The sequence below is a fragment of the Chiloscyllium plagiosum genome, chromosome 1 (assembly GCF_004010195.1).
Source record: "Chiloscyllium plagiosum isolate BGI_BamShark_2017 chromosome 1, ASM401019v2, whole genome shotgun sequence".
In the NCBI taxonomy this organism is placed as follows: domain Eukaryota; kingdom Metazoa; phylum Chordata; class Chondrichthyes; order Orectolobiformes; family Hemiscylliidae; genus Chiloscyllium; species Chiloscyllium plagiosum.
In genome coordinates, this window is record NC_057710.1 from 122,298,089 (window position 1) to 122,325,137 (window position 27,049).

At 41.0% G+C, this 27,049-nt stretch overlaps 1 protein-coding gene across 6 annotated transcripts in view; it reads left to right on the top strand.

Moving 5' to 3' along the window:
- mapk10 (mitogen-activated protein kinase 10) overlaps nt 1-27,049 on the top strand; it is a 206,186-nt gene that overhangs the window by 105,841 nt on the left and 73,296 nt on the right. For all 6 annotated transcript variants that reach the window (XM_043695968.1, XM_043695978.1, XM_043695996.1 and 3 more), the window contains 3 exons: nt 642-811; nt 13,461-13,590; nt 25,433-25,491. In XM_043695968.1, coding sequence (XP_043551903.1) covers nt 642-811; nt 13,461-13,590; nt 25,433-25,491 — 359 coding nt within the window. The remainder of the gene's footprint in view (nt 1-641; nt 812-13,460; nt 13,591-25,432; nt 25,492-27,049) is intronic.

Genomic DNA, 27,049 nt, shown 5'->3' on the forward strand with positions numbered 1-27,049 from the left:
CCAACGCCCCTCCCCCAAGTCCCTACTCCCTACCTTTTATCTTAGCCTGCTTGGCACACCCTCCTCATTCCTGAAGAAGGGCTTATGCCCAAAACGTTGATTCTCCTGCTCCTTGGATGCTGCCTGACCTGCTGCGCTTTTCCAGCAACACATTTTTAAGTAGTACCATCATCCAATTTTATAACATAAATAATTAGAGAAGGCATTTGATTGGTAAAGAAAGCTCTAATCCATATTTTGCCTTGCTGTATAACAAATTAACTGGCCTCACATCCATCCCCATGATTAAGTTCAACTTTTGCTTTGCCATTAATCCAGTCACTGTCTTTAACAATATATGTTGTAATCTTGTAAAATGTATAATTCACTGCATGTTAACCAGTGAGGGTTGGGACTATTATATATCTTTGGACAATTCAAGATTGTCAAGATAAAAATATATAGTGGACTTGGAAGATGCATGCTTGGAGATAATTTTATATAATTATTGCCAATTATTTAAGAGAATACATTTTCACATTTCTAAGGGGATACTCTGATAATGAATAGATAATAGGTTATTTCAGGACTACTTTGCTATATGTACCATGCTGTCCTAATCTCAGAAATACAATAATTTAATAACTCCTCTTTAATTTCAGGGATTTGGCAAACAAGTGGATGTTTCATATATTGCTAAACACTACAACATGAGTAAAAGCAAAGTGGACAACCAGTTCTACAGCGTAGAAGTAGGTGATTCTACCTTCACAGTTCTCAAACGCTACCAGAATCTAAAGCCCATTGGATCTGGAGCTCAGGGAATTGTATGGTGAGTGTATATTATAATTGCTTCAAAGGTGAATGTCACCCTTCTGCCTTGAGCTAAGAAGCATGCACAGAACATGGACAGTAAACATTCATATGTTGTAACTCTTTCCTGGCTGGCATTATTCAATGTAATAATTTCTCTTGTAGCAGAAAATTACTCCTTGCTTGAGTAAACATTAAAGTAAAGGAAGTTAGGAATCTGCTTGTGAAATCTCCTCCACTCCAAGCAACTGTCTGTACCTATCTAATTACTATCGATCTACAAGTTTTTTTGATGTGTATGCTTGGCAAATCCCACTTATAAATGAAAACTAGAAATTAAAATCAAACTATTTGAGTAATATTGTTTTTCAATACTGTACAGACCACAAAATACCCTGATCCTCTTCAGTTATTAACTAATTATAAACTAGAAATATTTTCTAAATTTGCAACGTGTATGACAAACCTATAAGAAAAAGACTAAGGAATGTTTAGATTTGCATTTGTATTTCAAGACAGTTAGAATTAATGTCTAAATGGAAGATCATATCCTGAAGTTTTCTGAACAAGCAATATGTAAATTCTTTACAAAGATATTCTTGTAGTACATGGAAGATGCCTCATGAAAGGCTGTGGAATATATCAATTGCTCGGTTAACAATGGAGTGCAATTATGAATTTGACATTCAACAAAAACAACGTATTTATACAGATCCTTTAACATAATAAAATGTAGTAAGGTGGTTTACAGGACCATTAAAGAACAAAATTTGACACCTTGCCATATAAGGTGATTTTGGGTCAGATAATCAAATTTTTGGTTAAGAAAGTAGAGTTTGGGGATTGTCATAAAGGAGGAAAACAAGTAGAGAAGGACAACAAAGGGAGTCTATAGTTTCAGCATGACAGTTTCGTTATAACTGGTAGAATGATTAAAATTAAGGATGCACAAGAGGCCAGAATTGGAGGAGCTCAGAGCGTAGTGAGGCTGGAGAAATTTTCTGAAACAGTGAGGAACAAGAAGATTTTTAAAATCAGGATGTTGCTTGACTGGTAGTCAATCAGGGAGAATGGGTGATAGGACAATTGGATTTGGCACAAGTTAAGACATTGACAGCAGATTATTGGATGATCTCAATCTTATGGCAGGTACAATGTGGAGCACAGCCAGGTGTGCATTGGGTTAGGCAGGTCTGGAGGTAATGAAGGCATGAATGGGATTTCAGCAACATCTGCTCTAAGGCAGGACCACATCCCAAGGTAGAAATAAGCAGAGTTAATGATAATGCAAAAGTGAGGTCAGAAGTTCATCTCAAGTGAATGTGACACCAAGCTTGTGATCGTACTGCCTTAACTTCAAGCAGTTGTGAAGGTAAAGGATAGAGTCAGTAGCCAGGGGACAGTGTTTGTAGAGGGAACTGAAAACAATGGCTTCAGTCTTCACAGTACAGAACAAACTCGATTATCTGAATTAGACAGGCTGGGAGTATTTTGTTTGGATAACTGATTGTGCTGCAAAGGTAGAGATAGAGGACAGAGAAAGGTTGAGAAGAGAGAGGTCCATGCTGCACACAGATCAGAATAATTAATGCCAGGAACAAAACAAAAAGCAGGCACCAGGCAGGATTCACACACAAGGCCTCCTTAAATTGTACTAGGATCAAAAGGTGATTGGAGGTCTCATGGACAGAGTGCAGGAGGGAGGGTGTGCATGTGCAGGCGGGCAACAGCGGTGGTGCCTTCAGTTATAGCAACTGTTGCCTTATGAATAAAACTCCGAAGTCCTGGCCACCGTTACCCACCAACAAATGCTCAGAACAACAGCAACCGAGGTGAATATGATTAGTACTATTATATATCTGTCGCTCCTCTCAGCCCCAAACTGTTCTTACCCCCTCATCATACCACTCCATGAAAAGTCACAAACCATCGATAGCTTCGTTAATGAGGACTGGAGGAAGTGTCGGTATCACCTCGTTGATGTAACGTATTTGCGAGAACTTGCGATCTTGTTCAGATAATCCAAAATTCGGATAATTGATGTTCAGATAGCCAAGGTTGTTCTGTATATAACAAGAGGACATTTCTGCTCATCCAGTACTGGATGTCAGATTGGCAGAACACAAATATGAAATGGAGTACAATGGCATGGGTTTAGCAATATAACATCAGCACACCTGTCTCCAAAATGGCCCAGACTGACCAGGCACAGAAATAGACACAGTCTTCCTGCCATTAAGCTTATTAATGACCCAATTGCCTGAATTTGTTTGAACCCCTGCATTCTCCAGCTGTTGACCATGAGTTTGTGTTTGCTGGTAGTTATGATGAGATGGCACAAGGGCAGATGAAAAGGTCTGTCACTGTGACCATGGTTGAATGCAGCAACCGATTCTGCAGGGAACGGTGACAATTTTGAGCTTTTTGCATTTTCAATAAATAACAGATCATTCAGAAAAGCAGACAAACTTTAAACTTATATCCATGACAGATTTCCTGTTTGTGGTGTTCTCTCTGTCATATGATGCTGAAATAACTGCACAGGGGGTGGCTCCCATCACCAAAGCATCCATTATTGACTAATGAACAGCACACTGGCTGTGGCAGGCCAGGTCAGAGTCTCTTCGCAACTGGGGAGATTCTGATCTCCTGTCTCCTGGTTAATTTTTTTGCAGCAGCAACAGGCCCAGGTGTGGGTAGGGCCCAGGCAGTAGTTGCTACAGGTCCAGGTGTAGGCAGGGTCCAGGCAGCAGCAACAGCAGTGATGGTGACAGCCTGTGCAGCTGAGCACAGCTCAAAAGGAAAAAATATCAGTGGTAACTCCACCAACTGCTTCTCATAGGAGAGCAGAACCAAAGCCAGAGTCTTAATTTGGAATTGTTTCCCAGTGTATGTTCTCAATCTGGCTGAGGTTTTGTGCAAACCTAAACCTTGCAATCCCGATTGAAGCTTATTAAAGACAGATTCTGCAACCACAGATACAGGTATCGACTTCCATGGAAACTGGGAGACGATTTATCCAAATATTAATTTTAATTGGCTCCAATTTGGGTGTTACTAAGGAATTTAATTGTTCCAAACCATGTGTAGGGGGACATTCCAGGGTGTGCACTCTCCTGGGTACCAGTCTCTGAATTTTCTTATTCTCGTCAGGCCTTGTGAGACTCCTTTGCTGTCTTGAGTCTATGTACTGGCCACAACTAGTATGGCCCAGACCCTGAAGAACTGTTTAGTCACTTGGCTGAGGCTTGACTTTTTTCTGGAGTTTGGCTGTGGGCTGGCTTAGGGTGCCTGTGCTCAGGACATGCCCTATGTGAGGCTCTGTGATTGTCTACTCTCATATGCTGTTCCCCAAGTGCAGTCAGACAGGTAGGGTGCCCACTTTCATTGGGGTGCCCTGTAGTTCCCAAGCTCCACTTGCCACATTTTCTAATGACTAGGCCAGCTGCAGTAGCTCTTTGAAGTCTATTTGGGCTTCAGCTAATAGGCACTACTGCATGGTATGTCATTAATCACACATATTAAGCAGTCTCTCAGCATCTCATTCAGGGTTAACCCAAATCACATGCCTCTGCCAGTCATCATCACCTCATGAAAATTCCCGATACAGAAGTCTCCGATTCTTAACAGTTGAGTAAAACTGATAACATCCTAAGGTTCGAGAAGGTTCGGGGTCATAATGAAAGAACTGTGTCAACTCTTGGAAGGTTTTAGTGTTTGGTACCTCTGGGAAAGTTAAGCCCCTCATAACTGAGAACTCTGCAGGTCAGCATGCGGTCAGAAGGATTACTCGTTGCTTTTCATCTGTCCCAATGCCATTTGCCTGGAAAAAATATCACATTCTTTCCACATACTGGGCCCAGTCATCGACAGCAGGATCGAGTGAGTCAAGTTTCCAAAATATTGGCATGATGCCAAAAATGCAGTCCTGATGAAGGGCTTTTGCCTGAAACGTTAATTTTCCTGCTCCTCGGATGCTGCCTGACCTGCTGTGCTTTTCCAGTACCACACTCACACCAGAAATGCTTACCCCAACTCCAAGATGACAATTGCAAGCGAATGTTATTCAGGTATGCCCTGTTCTCTTCCGTAGCCATTGAAATAACTGCACAGAGGCCGGCTCCCTTCACCCTTTATTTCCTAGTGCACACTACACTGGCTATGGGTCAGTCCTCAACTTGAAGAGACTCTAATCTCCTGGTTATATTGGTCAGCCAAGGCTTTTCTGAATGGTCCAGGTTAATAACCCCAGTCAAGAACCACTTGGTCAATGAGGTCATCCAGGTCAATTATAAATACCTTGGCTAATAATCCTGATTGGTTATGAAACACCTCCATCACAACTCTCCTTAGCTTCCTTCTTTCCAACCAGTCTCTATGTGGCCCTCCATCACTTGATCACACAAGCACAGGAGTGAGTGGAATGTATTGACTACTCCAAATGTCGCATCCTGTTAAAAAGCATACAATCCAGCCTTCTATCATTGGCCTTAGGGAAGTCTTTCCTTAACTGCTTTAAAAGGATTGATCCTGAAGGAAGGATTCTGATTCTATTAGTCCCATTCTGCCACAACATGTAGCTTCTTGAATCCATGGAGCTTCTTCATAACAAGTTGAACTTGGCATTAAATCAACTAAACTATACTATCAGAACATAGTAACAGTTAGAGTGAGTAGTGAGTCTGTTAGTGACGTGAATATGCTAATCATCAGAAACTGGATTTGTCTTTGACTTGAAAATTGACCTTTAAAAGTTTCTGAGTTGGAAAATGTGGTGCTGGAAAAACACAGCAGGCCAGGCAGCATCCGAGGAGCAGGGGAATTGATGTTTTGGGCATAAGCCCTACTTCAGGAATTCCTGAAGAAGGGCTTATGCCCAAAACGTCGATTCTCCTGCTCCTCGGATGCTGCCTGGCCTGCTGTGTTTTTCCAGCACCACATTTTCCAACTCTGGTACTCCAGCATCTGCCGTCCTCACTTTCTCCCTTTAGAAGTTTCTTCCCAGTCAATAGCAATGTTTTTAAAAATATAATCTCATTGGTAGGACACATAGCAAATGCGTGAAAGCAGAAAAGTAAAGGTGGTTAAACATTTCAATATGGGTACATGAGGTGCAAAACGAGAATTGAAGTTCAGATACAAGGTCATTGAGAAAGATAAGTGAGCAAAAGGAGAACAGGCCTGGTGGGCAAGGTAAGGTGATTCAGTATTTATAGTTTCAAGTTAAATTGTGTTTGAAGTGTTTCATTTGTTGTTTTGTTTCAGAGTTACAGAATATCAGGCTATGTTAAAGATTCCTTTTGAACCCAGCAGCATTTTTAGGGCTAAAGATAATTTAATGTCATTGAAATGTTCAGCAAAGTGTGCTGAGGGTGACACCAATTTTGTGGCTTTAATTCCTACCTGTTCAGTGCCATAATTCTGAAAAAGCAATAGATCACTGAAGGTAGCTCAGCTGGAGTATTGTGTCCACTTCAGGGGATGGGACACTAAAAGGGATATCAAGGTGTTAAAGAGGTTGTGGAGGAGATGTAATCGATTGGGAGCAGATATGAAACGATTCAGCAATGTGGAGAGTTAGGATAAGCTGATATTGTATTCTTTAAAACAGTGATGGTCAGGAGAAATCAAAGTTCAAAATGATGAATGTTTCTGAATTGTGAAAATAAGGAAATAATTACTTCCAAAGGCAAGAGGGTCAGTACCAGAGTATGCAGATTTAAAGTAATCAGCAAAATAATCAAAGGGGAAATGAGAATGCTTTTAGTAACATGTATTATTAAGATCTGGAAAGGGGGTTGAAGTTCATTCAATTGTTACTTTCAAATGGGAAATGCACTTACATCTGAAAAGAAATTTTTTGCAGAGCAAAAGGGAAAAACCATTAAGAGCGTGGGATTAACTGGGATGAATAATGCCATTTGGTGTGGTCGTGATGATGGTGTGTGACCTTTTATTCAGAGAGTCTGAGTTGAGATGGAAAAGTGTATTTTCACATTCACATTGTGGTCTGGAGCTTCGGACAATAATAATATTCCAACATTCTTTCATCACATGGCTTACCATCTGACATTGCCAGAGTTGCAAGGGCTTGTAGGTTGATACTCAACCTCTGTGGCTGCATGATGAATGCAGTTCCCTTGGTTGTCAGGTCTTGTGGTAGCTTCTGGCTCAGAAAGGTATCTTTTCTACAATGAGTTCTAAGATCTCCCCCTTAGTGCTGTCTGATTACTTAACTCTACAGTGATTGTGCTGAGAGGCCAGTATACCACAAGTATACCCTGGAATACAACAGAGGCTTGGCCAGACCTCTGCTATTTTCCTGAGCTCCTGTGGGAACTGGTGAGAGACAGAACCCCCAGTGTCCACTTATTTGGATAGCCACGCCAGCCTGGGATCTCCCAGTGTTAGGAGTTCGAGCAGAGACTTGGTTGGGACACTGTAATACTCAGGGAGAGGAATCCTATCAGACACCTCTCTGGCTGTAAAAAAACTTTGGCTAGCAGCTGGTTTGAAGTGACAACCCAATCTCTTTTAGTCTGACGTCCAGCTCACTTTGCTGGATTTCCCATGTCAAGGTTTGGCAGGCAGGCTGTTAGTGCACATTGAGCAAGTTTTAATGATGCCAATAACTGGAACAGATTTGGACTTCCCAGTGGCTAGCTATTGACAAACTGTTATGTGACATTATGTTTAAATTCTCCACTTCTTATTTCACATCTGTTCCGTTTGTCTCTCTGCTCCTTAAATGTCATTATCTTTCCCCACAGTCTCTCTTTCTGTGAATCCCAATATTCACTTTGCACTTCTGGTAGGTGGCAATTCAGTTGGAAGATAGGCCCAGGCAGCAACAAGGAGGCTGGTAGATAACAATGGCAGCTTAAATAGTAGACAAAAGGATGGTAGGACTTCTGTTTTTTTTATTCATTCGTTGGACAAGGGTGGGCCAACATTTATTGCCTGTCCCTAGTTGCCCTTGAGAAAATGTTGGGAGCTGTCACCTTGAGCCACAGCAGTCCATGTACTGTGGGTTGACCCACAGTACATGGTTTTGATTCAGCATGCAATGGTTTTGATTCAGCAACAGTGAAGGAATGGCGATGTGTTTCCACCTCAGGAAGGTGAATGGCTTGGAGGAGAACTTGCAGGTGGTAGTGTTCCCATGTATCTGCTGCCTTTGATATCTAGATGGAAGTGATTGTGGGTTTGGAAGGTGCTGTCGAACAATCTTTGGTGAATTTCTGCAGCACATCTAGTAGGTGGTACTCAGTGCTGCTACGGAGCATCAGTGTTGGGGGGAGTGGATGCTCATGTATGTGGTGCCAGGCAAGGGCAATGCTATATTTTGACTTTGTCTAGCGTCTTGAGTGTTGTGGAAGCTGCACTCATCTTGGTAATGGGCAGTATTCCATCACTCTCCTGACTTGTGATCTGCAGATGATGGACAGGCTAAGAGGAGTCAGGAGGTGAGTTATTTGCCACAATGTTCCTAGCCTCTGACTTGCTCTTGTAGTCACTGAGTTTATGTGATGAGTCCAATTGAGTTTCTAGTCAATGGTAGCTGCAGGATGTTGATATTGGGGAATTCTGTAAATGTAACACAGTGGAATATCAAGGGATAGTGATTAGATTGTCTCATATTGGAGATGATTATAGCCTGGCATTTGTGTGGCATGAATGTTACCTGCCACTTGTCAGCCCAAGCCTGGATATTGTTCAGATCTTGTTGTATTTGAACATGGACTGCTTCAGTATCTGAGGAATTACAAATGGTGCTAAACATTGTGCAATCATCAGTAAACATCCCCCCTTCTGACTTCATGTCAGAAGGGAAGGTCATTGATGAAGCAGCTGAAGATGGTTGGGCCTGGGATACTATCCTGAGGAACTCATGCAGAGGTGTCCTGGAACTGAGATGACTGACCTCTTCCAGTAGGCCAGGTATGACTCCAAAAATGGAGAGTTTGCCCCCATTGATACCGGTTTTGCTGGAGTTAATTAGTCAAATTTGACATTGATGTCAGGTGCTGTTACTCTCTCTTCACCTGTGGAATTCAGCTCTCTTGTCAATGTTTGGACCAAGGCTGTAATGAGGTCAGGATCTGAGTGGCCCTGGTGGAACCCAAACTGGGCATCACTGAGCAGGTTATTGCTGAGCTGGTGCTGCTTAACAGTGCTGTTAATGACACCTTCCATCACTTTACTAATGATCAAGAATAGATTGGCTGGGTTGGATTTCTCCTGTTTTTTATGTACAGGACAGTCTGGGCACTTTTCCACATTGTCTGGTAGATGACAGTGTTTCAGCTGTATGGGAGCAGCTGGATGTGGAGGTGTCAATGTTGGATGCAGTGGACAAAGTCAGGAGTCACACAACACCAAGTTATAGTCCAACAGGTTTATCTGAAATCACAAGCTTTCAGAACAGCTTGGCTAGGGTGCGGCAAGTTCTGAAGTACTAGTGTTCAGTACTATTGTCTGAACGTTGTCAGGTCCCATAGCCTCTACAGTATCCAGTATCGAATTTACTGACACCTAGACTCTGTGATGCTGGGGGACTACTGGAGGAGGCTAAGACAGATCATTCACTTAGCACATCTGACTGGAGCCTGTTGTGAATACTGCTCTTCCAGTGAGTTGTTTAATTGTCTATCATCTTTAACAGCTGATTGCGGCTGGAATGTGCAGGGCTCTAAGTTATATCTATTACTTGTTATTTATGCTGTTTGGAAGTTTCACTAGATTGACACCTCATATTTAGTTGCACCTGTTTTTGCTCCTGGCATTCCTTCCACCTTCACTTGCCATTGAACAGGGTTGATCCCTTGGCTTGATTGTAATGGTAGATTTGGGGATATGCTGGGTCATGAGTTTGCAAATTGTATAGAAGCACAATACTGATGGGCCACAGCATCTCATGGATGCCCAGTGTTGGGTTACTAGATCTGTTTAAAGTCTTTACCATTTCGCTCGGTAATAATGCTACTTGATGTGTGATATTCTTAATGTGAAGACAGGATTTGGTCTCCACAAGAACAAGTGTAATGGTCACCCTTACCAAATGTATCATTGACAGATGCATCTGTGGCAGGTGGATAGGTGAGGATGAGGTCCATTATGTTCTTTCCCCTTGTTGGTTCCCTCATCATTTGTCCCAGACCCAGTCTGGCAACTATGTTCTTTAAAACCCAATCAGCTCAGTCAGTAATGCTGCTACCCAAGCCACTCTCGGTGAATCCGCATTGAAATCCCCCACCCAGAGTTTGTTTTGTGCTACACTAGTATATGTTCCAATTGTTGTTCAACATGGAACAGCTTTAATTCATCATCCAAGGGAGGATGGTACATAGTAATCAGCAGGAAGTTTCCTTGCCCATGTTTAACCTGATGCCATATATAACCATTGTAACAAATAACATTCACACCATAGAAGTGCTCGGCATGAAAGCTCTCCAAAGAAAAAGAATTGAACTATATCCCCTTAATGTTTAATGGCATTTCTGTCACTGAACCCCCGATATCAACATCCTGAGGGCCACCATCAGCTAGAAACTGAACTGGACCAGTCATATAAATACTGTAGATATGAACAAGGTCAGAGCGTGAGAGTTCTGCAGAGATTTATTCACTTCCAGCTCCCCATCTACTCAGCACTAGTTAAGACTTTGATGAAATACTCTCCACTTGCCTGGAGGAGGTCAGCTTCACCTGCAATCAAGAAACTTTGACACCATTCATGACAAAGCAACCCACTTGTTTGCCACCTCAGTCACCGCCTCAATATTCACTCCCTCCACCATTGTGCATCAGTATATACCATTCATACAATGCACTGTAGTAACTGACCAAGACTCCTTTAAAACACTTTCCAAACGCACAACCTCTGCCACCAAGCAGGACAAGGGCAACAGATCATGAAAGCAGACCATTTGCAAATTGCCTTTAAGTCCTAACACTCTATCCAGATGTGAAATTTTCTTACTGTTCCTCCACTGTCCATCAGTCAAGATCCTAGACCCTTCTTACTAAGGGTTAGAACTGCAGAGACTCAGGAAAGGGCCACATTCTCCAGGCTTTTTGGGGATAGATTCTGATATTAGATTAGATTATTTACAGTGTGGAAACAGGCCCTTCGGCCCAACAAGTCTACACCAACCCGCCGAAGCGCAACCCACCCATACCCCTACATTTACCCCTTTAACCTAATACTACGGGCAATTTAGCATGGCCAATTCACCTGACCCGCACATCTTTGAGACTGTGGGAGGAAAGTGGAGCACCCGGAGGAAACCCACGCAGACACGGGGAGAATGTGCAAACTCCACACAGTCAGTCGCCTGAGTCGGGAATTGAACCCGGGTCTCTGGCGCTGTGAGGTGATATAGCCAGTGGTACCCACATCCTGTGAAAGAATAAATTAAACAAGAAACAATGGAATTGAAGGAAAGAAAGTTAGGAAAACCTATTAATGTCCAATAATTATATGTAAACCTGCTTAATTCTCGATAGATGAAACAATATGACCTTCAGGCAATAGATTCTGAGAACTACTTTGCTCTTTAGTGACACTAGGTGGTCAAAACCCACAACTACAGGAGAAAACACTTTCTTAATCTTAACTTTGTGTATTATGTAGGCATTTGCAATCTTGCTAAAAGTTAAACATTTCTCTTTCCAAATTAGGGTCACCAAAGCAGAGTTATAGCACCTTTGTATCCACTGGTTGGGTGGCACAGCGGTTAGCACTGCTACCTCACAGTGCCAGGGACCCGACTTTGATACTAGCCTATGGCAACTGTCTGTGTGGAATTTGCACATTCTCCCTGTGTCTGCGTGGGTTTCCTCCCACAGTCCAAAGATATGCAGGTTAAATGAACTGGTCATGCTAAATTGCCCATAGGTTATTAGTCAGGGGTAAATATAGGTAGGGGGTCTAGGTGGATTACTCTTCAGAGGGTCAGTGTGGACTTGTTGGGCCGAAGGACCTGTTTCCACACTGCAAGGGATTCTAATCAGTTATTTCAGAGCAATTTAATGAAAAACTTAGTACCTTCTGATCTAGGTGTCCTACTTATTCATAGTTTCAAACATTTTATAGCAGAACAACAAATTGCCTGCCAGTCTCTATCAAGTGAAGAGAGATGCATTGTATCAATTTGTAAAAATTGACCACATTTTGCCTCATTACGCAGACCTGAAACTCTTCCTCATTCTACCCATAATAATATGAGCAAGGAATGTAAATATGGAAAACAGTGACAGGCAAACTTCGCAGCACAGTTTCCTTGAAAATTGTCAGCCCATTCCAAACATAACGTTCTGGAGCATCGAGTTTGTTGGTAATAGCAATTACAGAAATGGTGACAGACAGTGCTGTTTTATGAAGGTAACCTAATATGGTCACAGGTTACAAAGGTAATATTTCATTAGGGTGGTTAATTTTTCATCAATGTAAATTATCTCCTAAATCAGATCTCTTACCTTGATAAGGTACTGTGTCTGTGGAAGAAGTGTCTGTGCTGTTAGCATTCATGCTAATCTTTCTCCTTCTTCCTTGGCAGTCCCTCAGGGTCCTCGCTCTGGGTAGAGTGTTCTGGTGTGCCAGAACATTTCAATCCTGGAGCTGCAGACTCTACCACGAGAGAGGTGGGTGGTGTTTGATGAAGTTGATGGGTGGGATGCTCTGGGTTCTCGCAGCCTCCTCAGGAGGCAGTGCCTATGAAGTTAGGATAGTAAGATGAATATTTCATGGCAAATGTTTTACCTCCCAAAATAATGGAATGCGTTGAGTAAAGTGCATTATTCCTCAAAGGCTTATCTTCTCTGTTGGATCCTTGGACAGTACCAATGTGTCAAAACTCAGCACTATTCCACAGGCAAGGTCAGTTGGGCTGGGGATATTTAGAAACTGTGAGAATTTCGACACACAGTCACACAAAATTTTATGATCAGTGGTTGTGGAGCACCATTGGGAAAGGCTTCATGAAGTCTGCCTGCTATGCTACTTACAGAGAAATGCTGAAAAGCAATTCACAACGTGGAAAGAAAATAAAAGGAAAGGAGTAAATTTTAGGTGATTTATTCTGGTGTCATTTTTAATGATTGTAATGTAATCATTGAATGCAGTTATCGAGTTACCTAAATGTGGACTGAGTTTACCATGAGTCCATCCTGAAGTTCTGTGGAATCATTTTAGTATTCGCAATGTGATATTTTATTCAAATCATTTGATTTTCACAAGAAAAGTGCAGCACAGACTATGACCTCTACCTGTAGCTACGGAGAAGGGAAACTGCGTTTAGAAGGTTATGGAGCCCTTAGCTCTGTATTCTGCACCCTACTAGACTCTCAAAGTGTAACCCTTTGCTTATCCCCTCACATACTATTAACATACCATACTAACTCTGAAATTAATCTGAGGACCACTAACAGAAATGGTTCATGTATTGTTTCTACTGCTACCATTTACGTAGAGACATTAACCTTTTTATATTGAATGGATGAATTCCTGTACAAAAATAATAGAGAAAGATTTCAGAAGGACTTGCTCAGCATTTCCACTCTAATATTGGACAGAATGATTTTGGAGCAAGTGTTGATAACTATACTAACACCACAATCACAAGTAGTTTGACTAACTTTGCTTATAATTATATTCCTTGATGTAGTGCTTCATATGATGCTGTACTTGATAGAAATGTGGCCATTAAGAAACTCAGCAGACCATTTCAGAACCAGACGCATGCCAAACGGGCTTATCGAGAGCTTGTACTCATGAAATGTGTCAACCACAAAAACGTAAGTTTATCATTTTTAATATATCCTGATTAATCCTAGACAATGCACTAGCAGGAATGACATAGAGATGGCATTCATTATTGAGAAACTGTTAATGTACTTGACAATTACCGAAGTACTTGTCTATTCTATTGAGCTGATCTTCTCTCCTGTTGGAAAGAATGTTTGTACCATTTAGCACTATCAGATTCCTAAGTACCATTTGTCCCAGGCATAGGACACTGGGAATAACATGATTGATTCTTGCCTTTCAAAAAATACTTTAGCAATTGACTTGTTCAGTTAAATCGTGTCTTAGCAGCAGTCATATTGGATCCTGGATTAAAGATTTTAGCAGATTGTAGGTTTCTTCGAGAAAGTCTTTACGTCACCACCTGGATAGTAATTTGACAGGCTGGTTTGCCTGTCTGTTGTAGAATCTGGTCAGTTAGAAAGCATCAAGCTGGATGCATCACAGCATGGTTTGGCAACTGCTCCTCCCAAGACAGCAAGAAACTATAGAGAGTCCTGAATACAACCGAGTCTATCACATAAACCAGCCTTCCATCCATTCACTGCATCTATACTTCCCACTGCCTCGGGAAAGCAACCAACATAATCAAAGGCCCCTCCCACCCCGGTTATATTCTCTTCCATTCTTCCATCAGGCAGGAGGTAAAAAATATTTGATTAGATGTACAAAAAGATTCAGGAACAGCTTCTTGCCCACTGTTATCAGATTTTTCAATGGACCTTTGAAAGGTTAATTCTGATCTCGCTCTCTGTACCTTCTTTGCTGCTGTAACACTGTATTCTGCACTCTGTTCTGCTACCCTGAAACATTTTGCTTGGCACAATCTGTCTGTATAGTACACAAAACAACACTTTTCACTGTATCTCAGTACATGTGCCAACAATAAATCCATCAATCAAATCAGCCAAACAAAATAATGTGTCAGAATATTTCCCAACCTATGATGACGTACTCCCTTCCTTCCTAAGTTAATTTGTTATATTTTACATAGAGGGATGTTCATCCAAGATTACAAAGATTGAACTGGACTGAAATATTCTATTTCTATTAGTCTACAGTCTGTTCAAATGATGAAATATGTGTTTCACATTAAATCTTGCAAGGCTCTACACCCAGGATGAAACTCACTTAAAGGCAGCATAAAATGGAGAATTGGGCATGGAGTTAGTCTATTCATGGTCTAGTAACTGTGTTCATTTGCAAACCAAGTGAGGTGAACTGACATACTGATGTATATGCCCTTTCCAATTCTTGCTCCGGCTGAGTAAGAATTTAAACTTGGTTTCCCTATTCTTCTGCACTCTTAACAGTCAAATTACAGTCTCCCATTAACTTTTATGTAAATTGTTTTATATCCGGTCTTAAATATTTTTGGGTTTTTGAGTTCACCCAGCTAAAGGATCTATGTCCTTTTGCACTTAACATACACAATGGCAGCATCAAGGACTGCCAAGTTAAACATGTTGGAGGTCAGATGATAAAACATCCCTGTGCCCTTTCTCAGCAATGGGGCTGAAATGTTTTGAGCCCACTGGTATCCTCTTCCATGTCAAGCTGAAAAGGTATCTAGTAAATCCAACCAGCAGGTGCTACAGTTACAATGGCTACCTGCCAACTGGGTTGAGTCAGTGGAGGAGAAACAGCAGCTGCTTGCTAAGCAACCTTTTCTATATTATTGAGCCTGTTCCATTTCTGAGGTTGGTATGACCAATGGAGGCACCATTTTCCAGGGCATGCAGTTCAGCATTCAGACCCCAGACACCACTGGGTCCCACTTGCACCATTGGAGCCATCCCAAAGCAGTGCAAAAGCAGAGTGGCAAAATTTACACCAATCTCTGGCATGTTCGTTCCATCCTGTTAACTTCACCCTCTCATGTTTGGTAGAAGTTACGTCCCTACCTGGCCAAGATGGCCATGAATAGGACCAGGCAGTGGGCTATGGAGGAGACCGTTAGACCTGACTGCCTGCTTCTCTTCCATAGTTACATCCATGGTCCTGGAGAGGGAGCAGGCTTTGTCCACAACCACCCTACCAGATTAAAGGTAGTTTCCTCAATAGCAGCCCAGATGTGTTGTCACAGTGCCCCTCTGCCAGTCAGCAATGAATGCCTGGCTGGTGGTGCTTTATATTCCTAGCATTGTCAGGAGTCATCCCCCACACTTCCTTACTTCCCACTTCTGCATTTCATAACAAGACAGATTAATTGGTTGTTCAAGTAGAGATGAATAGGTTTGATTTAATAGGGTTACAAAAGTTGGAAACTAAATATCCCAAAGTACTTGAATTTTATATTAAGCTTGAGATGTGCTTAAGTCCAATGTGACAACCTTAAGTAAATAAAGCCAATTGCGGGCATGTGAGAGGCAAATTGACTGAGGTTGATATAGAAAGGAATTTATACAGATAATTGTAAGTAAACAATTGCAAGCATTCATTTAAAATTGAAGATCTAATTTATTCTGTATTTCCAAGAGAAATATAAACCACACTGTAAAAATGATACTGTTATGGCTGACTAAACAAATTGAGGATAAGATTAAACTCATAAGATTTCCAATTAGAATAATGGACCAAATGTTTGGTGGAGGTGTGGGGGTAGAGAGGATGTTAGAAGTCAACAAAAAATGACTGTGAAATTGGTTAAGAGTGAGAAAATTGATTATGTGAGAAGAAAGCAATATGAAAACAATTGGAAATGCACAGCAGAGAGAAGGACCCAGAGACTGGGAATCACCCAGTAGAGGAAACAGTTAGACCTGTGAGGACACTTCCACCTGGGGCTACTCAGCAGAGATAGCTGGACTTGGGCTACTCAGTAGCCAGGGTGAATGTGATGAAAACTCCAAGTGTAACATAATAGTAAACTGTAATACATTGGTTAGTGAGATGGTGCTGTTAGAAGGCCCTGGAAAACTAACTTAATTAGTTTAAAACTTCAAAGGTGTTATTTTAAGGAATTAATAGCTACTTGGATTTCAGTAAGGAACATCACCTCAAAGGAAGGAAAGTTAAATCAACTCAAAACAAAATAGTAAAGCAGAATGAAAGAAAATTAGGTGTGAAGTTATGTTGTTACTGCTAAGTTTTTATTGTAAGTTTGTACTTACTCTATGAAACATCTACCATTGTTTCTCAATCATCATCATTGTTAAACTCCTTTCCCAGTCCATTCCAGATGGCTTTGCCCTCATTCCTGTTAACCACCCATATTGAAGCTGAGCACTGTTGCTTCTGACACAAGTTCCTCCCTCTCAATCTGAATGCTAATTTCTATCATGTTATGGTCACTGTTCCCAAGGGAATCTTATATTCTGACACCATCTATTAAACCTGTCTCATTTGCACATCACCAGCTCCAAAATAGTTTAATTCCTGGTGGATTCACAGCATATTGTTCGAGGTAACTGACCTGAATACATTCTATAAATTGTACCTCATGGCTTTTCCTGCTAATCTGACTCTTCAATCTACATGAAGATTGAAGTTACCCATGATGATTGGACTGTTTTTGTCACGTGGCCTCATTCTCTGATTCTCTGTCGCACTATATGGCTTCTGTTAAGGGCCCATACATTACTTGGAACAGTGTCTGCTTTCCCTTTCTATTCTTACCTCCAGCAATATGGTTTCTACATCTTTCAATCCAGGATAATTTCTTTCCAGTGTAGTTATTCAGTCCTATACTAACAATGCTACCTCACTCGTCTTTCCTTTCTACGTGCCCTTTCAAAGTCACATACCCACTGTATACTTAATTTCCAACTTTGTTCTCATCTCTGTATAGAACCAGCAACAGGATAACATAATATTGTCACTGTAAATTTGCTGAGAATATGACAGTATGTTACAGAATTAGGCCAGGACTCAACTACTCGGTACAGAAACAGAAATGCAGGAAAGATTAAAGTGTCAAGGTGCTCCTTTGTAGAGAGAAAATCTTAACTTTGAAACTTCATCATCACACATTCTGCAGAAATGCTGATTTGAAATGTTGGATTGAATATTATCATATACTGCCCAGGCCTGACATTGGAGGGCACAACACCAGGCCAGACCATCTGGTCCAAGGTTGGCCCATGAGGAAGTGCAGTTTCAGCTGTCCATAGGAAGAAGGTCAATAGCCTTCTCCATTCCCAGGCTATCCCACTCTCAGTCTTTTTCTTTTACTGCGCCCACCTCTCAAGAAGGTTCATTCTCTACTCTCCCACTATTACATAAAACATCTTCTTTCCCTGGAATACAATGTCTGATCAGATGATGGATATAGATTATATTATAATCTTGAAAAGGGGATTGATGAATGCCTGGGGAGAAAGAGATGCAGGAATATAGGGAAAGAGCAGCGGAGTGGCAGTAGCTAGTATGTTCTTCAAAATATCCAGCACAGACTCAGGATGGTCTTCTGTGACGTGCTATTTTACATGGAGGATTAACTTTAATTCCTGGAAAGTGGTGGGATGTTACTAAACTTGAAAACCATGCTCAAAACTTACATGCTTGTGACAACTTTACTTTGTTGATGTATTTTCCTTGCCAAAACTTTACTTAGCCTCGATCAGTTCTCATTTTACCATATGTCATTCTCCAAAAGTGATGAGAGGCTGATGATATATTGATAGCTTCTACTGGATCTCTGTCAGTGCTGATTTGATCTAACAATGAACAAATGTAACTAGGAGTGGACTCAATTGATCTTTATTCTGCCTCTTCCTTTGTATGGGAAATCAAGTTGATATCTCGCTGACAACCCAACCAAAGCTGAAAACCCACTGTGTGCCATGTCACAGAGATAATATCAGCAACTATCTGCTGAGACATCATTTAATCAACAAGATACACTTCCAGACTACTTCACATTAAGCAAGCTTATGAGATCTTTCTGTGGAGGGTTGGTTCTCTAGAGGAGCAGCTCTTGCATAAGACTCTAGTTAGGAAATTGTAGCCAGTGATCTGAAGTTAGAATTGTAGGATAGACCTATAGAATCCCTACAGTGTGGCATGAAGCCATTCAGCCCATTGGATCTGCACCTACCCTCCGAAAAGCATCCCATCCAGACTCAACTCCCGCCCCCCCCACCACCACCACATCCCTAGTAATCCCGCATTTGCCATGGTTAATTCACCTAACCTGCACATCCTTGGATGGTACAGGGCAATTTATCATGGCCAATCCTCCTAGCGTGCACATCTTTAGACTGTGGGAGGAAACCCACGCAGATACGGGGAGAATGTGTAAACTCCACACAGACAGTCACCCGAGGCTGGAACTGAACCTGGGTCCCTGGTGCTATGAGGCAGCAGTGCTAACCACTGAGCCACTGTGCCACCAAGTTTATTAATTTTAAAAGAGTGTATGGCCATGGAATTACCACTTTAGTGGAAGAAATATTTAGGATTAAGTTCTTTTCTTTATATATGAGCTCATAATCTACAAGTCTAATTTCTGTTTACAGCATAAAGTACACAACAGTCCATAGGATTCCTACACCTTCTGGGGTGATCACAAGTTTTCCAAAATCAGAGACTTGCCCCCACAAACATTGCTTCCAACAATCCAGAAGTTTTGAATGTCCCACACCAGCAAGCACCTTGCGATATCACAGGAGAAATCTCCAGCTCACTGATACCATTCGCAGATCATAGTCATGAGGGGTCTAGAGAATCAGAAACAAATGTAAAGTCTATCAAATGAGAGTAATTTCTGGGACAGGGTAGTCTGAAATGCAGAGATCTGAAATGTAAAGGTGCCTTTGCTTTTCCTCTTGCCCTGTCCTTCATTTCTCTTCTCTGTCTCCATCCTTTATTTCTCCAGCTCTTTACCTGCTCATAAGTGGCCTCCTAGCTCTTGGAACTTGACACATCAAAGCTGCTGGAGGCAAATTGAGCAAGAATATTCAATTCCGGCATCTCTGAGTGTTAGGCAGTGACAAGTAGTGTACCGCAGGGTCAGTGCTTGGACCCAACTATTCACAATATATATTAATGATTTAGGTGAGGGAATGAAATGTAATATCTCTAAGCTTGCAGATAACACGAAGCTAGGTGGATGAAATGTGAGGAGGATGCAGAAATGCTTCGGTGTGATTTGGACAAGTTGATTGAGCAAAATCATGGCAGATACATTAAAATGTGGATATATGTGAGGTTAACCAGTTTGGTAGCAAAAACAGGAAAGTAGATCAGGGTGGCATGGTGACTCAATGGTTAGCACTACTGCCTCACAGCACCAGGGACCTGGGTTCAATTCCAGCCTCAAGAAACTGTCTGTGTGGACTTTACACATTCTCCCCATGTCTGGGTTTCCTCCGGGTGCTCCGGTTTCCTTCTATAATCCAAAGATGTGCAGGTTAGGTGAATTGGCCATACTAAATTGTCCATAATGTTCACGGATGTGTAGGTTAGGTGCATTAGTCAGGGGTAAATATAGGATAATAGGGTAAGGAAACGGGTCTGAGTGGGTTACTCTTCAGGGGGTCAGTGTGGATCTGTTGGGCTGAAGGGCCTGTTTCCACACTGTAGGGATTCTATGATTATTATCTGAAAGGTGATCAAGTGGGAAAGGGGGAAGTGCAATGAGACATGGGAGTCCTTGTACACCAGTCACTGAAGGTAAGTTGCCGGTGGAGCAGATTTTGAAGAAAGCAAATGGCATGTTGGCGTTCATAGCAAGAGGGTTTGGGTACAGGAGCAGTCTTGCTGCAATTATATAGGACCTGGTGAAACTTGGGGTATTGTGTGCCATTTTGATTTATTTTTCTGAGGAAGAATGTTCTGGCTATGGCTGTAGTACAGCAAAGGTTTATCAGATTGAATTCTGGTATATTAGGACTGACGTATGAAGAAATACATGATTAATTAGGAGATATTCACTGTAGTTTAGTAGAATGGGGGGGGAGCAATCTCATCGAAACTTATAAAGCTCTAAAAGAACTAGACAGAATAAACACAGGAATGATGTTTCTGATGATCTCGGAGTCCAGAATCTTATGGTTCTAAGGATACTGGGTCAGTGATTTAGGACCGAAATAAGGAGATATTTCTTCACCCAGAGAGTGGTGAGTCTGTCGAATTCACTGCCACAGAAAATGATCAATGCCAAAAGATTCCATGTTTTCAAGAAGGAGTGAGATATCATTCTTAGGGATAAAAAGGGCTAAATGCATCAAAGGGTACAGGGAGAAAGGAGCAATGAGATATTGAACTCGATGATCAGCGATGATTATGTTGAATGGCCATGCAAGCTGAAAAGGCCAAATGGCTGCTCCTATTTTCTATGTCTTTTTATAATTCCGAGGGTCCAACATTTACAAAGTGCAAACACGTTTTGAAACTGAAGATCAAATGGCATGTGATCAGATAGTTTGCAGCTGGACATTACATGGTAAAGCTTTCTGTGGTCAGAAGGCCATGTGATCAGAATCAATCCTCTAGGATTACCTTCAACTACAGTTGCCAACCACAGAAAGTCGCCATGGTGCTGTTTTGAAAAATGCACAAATCCATTCATATATTAAACTTAAAGCAGGGAAGTTCCTCAGTCTGCTCCTCCTCTGCTCGTGGTAGTACATCAGAACTGAGGCAGAAATGTAGTATACACATGTAAACGTCCATTTTTTTGAACTTCCAGTGAAGTATTATCTGGTGGAGAAGTTGCAAATCTGATAAATTTGTGATTTAAAAAGTATTGTTTTACTTTTCTCACTAACAGTGATCTCATGATCCAATCAACAGTCTTCTGCAATCAAATCATGTGCTTTGAGAAAGTACTGATATTGCACAACTTAATTTCATTGATGGCAATCTATTATTTTCCGGATTGGTAATTGGTTATAAATTCTAAGGTCAAGCAGCTGGATATACAGCAGGGAATCCATTTATATATAGAAACTTGGTTTTCACCACACTTCCAGTGAAGCATTTTCAACAAAGCAGGAGCAACTCAGAGACTTTGTTGACCTGCATACTCTTACATGATCATTTCAGTCTTTACAATCCATGCTGCTTACTTCACATTTTCTTGAAGAAAAATTGTTGGTTGCAGAGTGTTAAATATCAAGTCACCTTTAGTTTTTTCAATAGAATCCCTAGAGTGTGGAAACAGGCCCTTCAACCCAACAGGTCCACACCAACCTTCTGAAGAGTAACCCACCCAGACCCATTTCGTGAACCTATTGCTCCACATTTAGCCCTGACTAATGCACCTAGCCCACACATCCCTGAACACAATGGGCAATTTAGCATGACCAATTCGCCTAACCTGCACATCTTTGGATTGTGGGAGGAAACCAGAGCACCCAGGGAAAACCCACGCAGATACAGGGAAAATGTGCAAACTCCACACTGTCACCCGAGGCTGGAATTAAACCTTGCTCCCTGGCACTGTAAGGCAGCAGTGCTCACCACTGAGCCAATGTGCCACCCTCAAATGGCCTTCATTTTACCAAGTTTCTCTTGGTATGTAAAATTGCTGTTGTGCAACCTTTTTTGTGATAACTTGAGTTAAACCTCGTGATTTTCCCATAGCAAGAGAATATTAAGATTTTTAAAAAAGTTATTCATATCATTTCCTGTCATCTTGATAGATTATGAAGCCAGCAGAAAGTGAGGACTGCAAATGCTGGAGGTCAGAGTCGAGAGTTTGGTGCTGGAAAAGCACAGCAGGTCAGACAGCATCCGAGGAGCAGAAGAATCGACATTTCAGGCATAAGCCCTTCCTGAAACGACGATTCCCCTGCTCCTCGGATGTTGCCTAACCTGCTGTGCTTTTCCAGCATCACACTCGAGATTAGGAAGCCAGTATGTGTAATGTATAGGTATAATATGTTCCACTCTGCATCCTGAATTTCTAGTTATGACTAAAGAAATTGAGGGTTTGGTTAAGAAAAAGAAGGAAGCATATGTCAGATATAGACAGGATAGATCGAGTGAATCCTTAGAAGAGTATAAAGGAAGTAGGAGTATACTGAAGAGGGAAATCAGGAGGGCAAAAAGGGGACATGAGATAGCTTTGGCAAATACAATTAAGGAGAATCCAAAAGGATTTTACAAATATATTAAGGGCAAAAGGGTAACTAGGGAGAGAATAGGGCCCCTCAAAGATCAGCAAGGCGGCCTTTGTGTGGAGCCACAGAAAATGGGGGGAAGATACTAAATGAATATTTTGCATCAGTATTTACTGTGGAAAAGGATATGGAAGATATAGACTTTAGGGAAATAGATGGTGACATCTATGTGAACTATATGGACTTCAGTAAGGCGTTTGACAAGGATCCCCATGGGAGACTGATTAGCAAATTAGATCTCATGGAATACAGGGAGAACTAGCCATTTGGATACAGAACTGGCTCAAAGGTAGAAGACAGAGGGTGGTGGTGGAGGGTTGTTTTTCAGACTGGAGGCCTGTGACCAGTGGAGTGCCACAGGATCTGTGCTGGGTCCTCTACTTTTTGTCATTTACATAAATGATTTGGATGTGAGCATAAGAGGTACAGTTAATAAGTTTGCAGATGATGCCAAAATTGGAGGTGTAATGGACAGCGATAAGAGTTACCTCAGATTACAACAGGATCTGGACCAGATGGGCCAATGTGAGGTGCTGCATTTTGGGAAAGCAAATCTTAGCAGGACTTATACACTTAATGATAAGGTCCTAGGGAGTGTTGCTGAACAAAGAGACCTTGGGGTGCAGGTTCATAGCTCCTTGAAAGTGGAGTTGCAGGTAGATAGGGTAGTGAAGAAGGCATTTGGTATGCTTTCCTTTATTGGTCAGAATATTGAGTACAGGAGTTGGGAGGTCATGTTGCGGCTGTACAGGACATTGGTTAGGCCACTGTTGGAATATTGCATGCAATTCTGGTCTCCTTCCTATCGGAAAGATGTTGTGAAACTTGAAAGGGTTCAGAAAAGATTTACAAGGATGTTGCCAGGGTTGGAGGATCTGAGCTACAGGGAGAGGCTGAACAGGCTGGGGCTGTTTTCCCTGGAGCGTCGGAGGCTGAGGGGTGACCTTACAGAGGTGTACAAAATTATGAGGGGCTTGGATTAATAGACAAAGTCTTTTCACTGGGATGGGGGAGTCCAGAACTAGAGGGCATAGGTTGAGTGTGAGAGGGGAAAGATATAAAAGAGATCTAAGGGGCAACGTTTTCACACTGAGGGTGATACGTGTATGGAATCAGCTGCCAGAGGAAGTGGTGGAGGCTGGTACAATTGCAACATTTAAGAGGCATTTGGATGGGTATATGAATAGGAAGGGTTTGGAGGGATATGGGCTGGGTGCTGGTAGGTGGGACTAGATTGGGTTGGGATATCTGGTCGGCACGGACAGGTTGGACCGAAGGGTCTGTTTCCATGCTGTACATCTCTATGACTCTATGACTCTAAGTATGCAGAATGCGAATGAAATTTTCTGGTGCATAAATCAAATGCTGTTTTGAAAAATGTAATTGAATTTTGAATGAGTTTCTTTTTGTAAGTCACTAATGGATTCAATAGTCTGGCATGATAAACAATATGAAAATGTACACGGGAATGATCATTCAATAACTAACATTCAATGACCATGTTAGTTTCAAATGTTAAGGAAAGAAGTCCCTGAGTACATGCTTGGGATTTATTGTCTTTGCTTTTTGAGCTATTCCACCACTTTTAATTAAAATCTCCAAATACATGGATATAGTTTTTACTACATGCATACATCGATAATTGTGTCCATAGATTAAAGCTATCAGAAACTTGCCAGAATGCTGAGCACTTTTTAGGCATGCTCACAGGGAAGATTGCAGGTTTGACATACTGCAAGGATTAAATCAGATGAATTGAAATGGCCTTCATTTTACATTCTCATGAAATGTAATCTTGATCAAATAGAGAAGTTTAATACACCAAATGGTTTACCTGATTCCTCTCATCTGAGTGAGCTCCAAGACTACCACGTTCAGTGTATTATCCCTTCTTGTGAATGGCTAAGGACTAATTTATATTCATAATCATGATGGGTTTTCTATTGTAATCTTGACTCATGATGGAATATTTAGTTATGTGGTCATTCTGTCATATTTTCAGCTTTTGATCTGTATAATTTAAAGAGATCTCTATGTTTGTGTAAGTCTTCAAGGCAGACTCATTCTTTGTTTTTCAGGAATCAGTTGTATTGCTCTATGCAGAACAATAAATTGCCAAGCAATTTTGAGTTCCTTGATGTACAAAGTTACATCTTGCAGCATGTAGGCAGGTTCTATGATGTGCAGGGTTACATCTTCCATCATGTAATTGGGATTTATCAAACTATTGTTATTTTATACTGTCAATTTTGTAAAACCTGTGAACTAATAATCAACATGCAATTGTAAATGTACAGGAATAATAATTCAATTTTGCTATTTCTGATTCTCATAGCCTAATTGAAGTTGAACTGCAAAATTAATTCTTATCAAATGAAAATTACATTCAACTCAGCCATAATTAGTTGAAACTTAAACAAACATGCACACAACTCTACATTTTTTAGGTGTTTTCTGTTTATGACCAGAGAGTATAATGGAATAAAATTCACCACTGTAATAAAGTATATATTTGAAATTAATTATCAATATTTTATGTAATAAAGATAATAGCTAATCAAGCTCGTCAGCTGGAGAATTGCAATAAATGTTTATGATTACTTAGCAGTACTGCCCATGCACATATAGAAGAAAGGTCTAAATATGGCTAATAGCTAACCCTTAGATTTGATTCAATGGTAACATTTATGACATAATCATTTGATTTGTGATTAGATGCAGTCACAAAGCAAGTTATAACAGTAATATATGTTTTGTTCCACAGATCATCAGTTTATTAAATGTGTTTACACCTCAAAAATCACTAGAAGAATTCCAGGATGTGTAAGTAATCAAACATGTTCCCCTCCTCAGTATTTTATATATTTATTCGACTGGGAACTGTTTTCCTGCTCTATGGTGTGCTGCCAGGACTCTGCCAGGAATATATCCAGTTGGCCTCTGATCATTGGCTTTAATAGGCCTCCTAATTATGTGAAAAAATATACAGAAGTTGTGGTGGACGACCAGTCCATCAGTTCATGGGTCTCTTTAAAAATAGGCCAGAGATAGGAGGATGCTGGGAAATTCCAACCCTAACCTCTCATCTCTGCCGAACCTCTGATGTCCAGTGTCTGCTCAAAGTCCTCTTGCACGTCACTTGAATTTTGTTTCATTTACCACAGTAATATTGACATTTAGAGTTATAACAACGTCAGCTTTGTGCCATTGTAGCCAGGTTGCTTGCCCATTGTTGTTGTATAGTTAGTCTGTATCTCACTCTTTCATTCATCTCTGATCCCCTGTGCCCCTTTCCTTCTCTCCCAGTCTTCCCAGTGTTGAAGATTTTCTGTTGTTAATAAACATAAACAATAACACACAGCAGAGTGCTGCTAAGGACAGAATCATGTTGTTTCACAATGGATCCATTTAAACCCCTGAATTTATCTTGCTTGTTTCCATGTTCCATTGTTCTATATTCATAATTGAATTCAAGTCACATCTAGATTCACCTTTATCATTCCTTCAACTATTTAATATGCATGTCTATGAAATCAGATAGACACTGGCAAACACCATACAAGTAAGCTCAGCCCAATCAATGTCTTTCAAATCTTCTTCATAACTATTTGTACATAATTAGGAAGGCTTATCCCACTGACTGGTCAGGCAATATCAATGAAAGATACATTAAACTGAGGGTGATGGAAATTCCTAGTAAAAATGTGATTTGATATGTTGATTATAAAATAAGTGAAGGCAAGAGATTGAATGGAGGGTCTGACTGGTTGAACCTGTTATTTTTAAGCCACAAAACTGACCTGGAAACTAAAATTGTTTATGAGAATCTTAGATTTGAAATAGGGAGGAGTGCAGAAACGATCAAAGGAGAATGTTGCACCGTATCTCATTCACTGAGACATCCTAATGTTTTTCACAAACAATGAGCACACTCATGTGGGACATGAAATGGCTCACTACTGCCTTTTCCAGAGCAACTGGGGATGGGCAATAAATGCTAGACTTTCCAGTGATGCTCACATGTATGAATGCATAAAAATAAATAAATGCCATCTTCATCCTCCTGAGAGAAATAGCCTGTCTCTGTGCTATAAATATGATGTAAGGAAAAGTGAAATGAGTACATGAGGGAGAAAGGAATGTGCTGCTAGGGGAGAGATAAATAGTGTGGACAAAGGCTGTTGTGGAGCATAAACATTCGCTGGACCAGTTGGACTGACTTCTGTTTCTGTGCTTTAGTTTTGACAGAAATGTGTTTGTGGACACCAGAGAGCTCCACAATAACAGGGATATGACCATCTGCTACTATTGATTTTCCCACTCGAGTGAAAGGCAACTTTATTTGAAGATTGGATGAAAACTTATAAATGCAGTTAGGTTG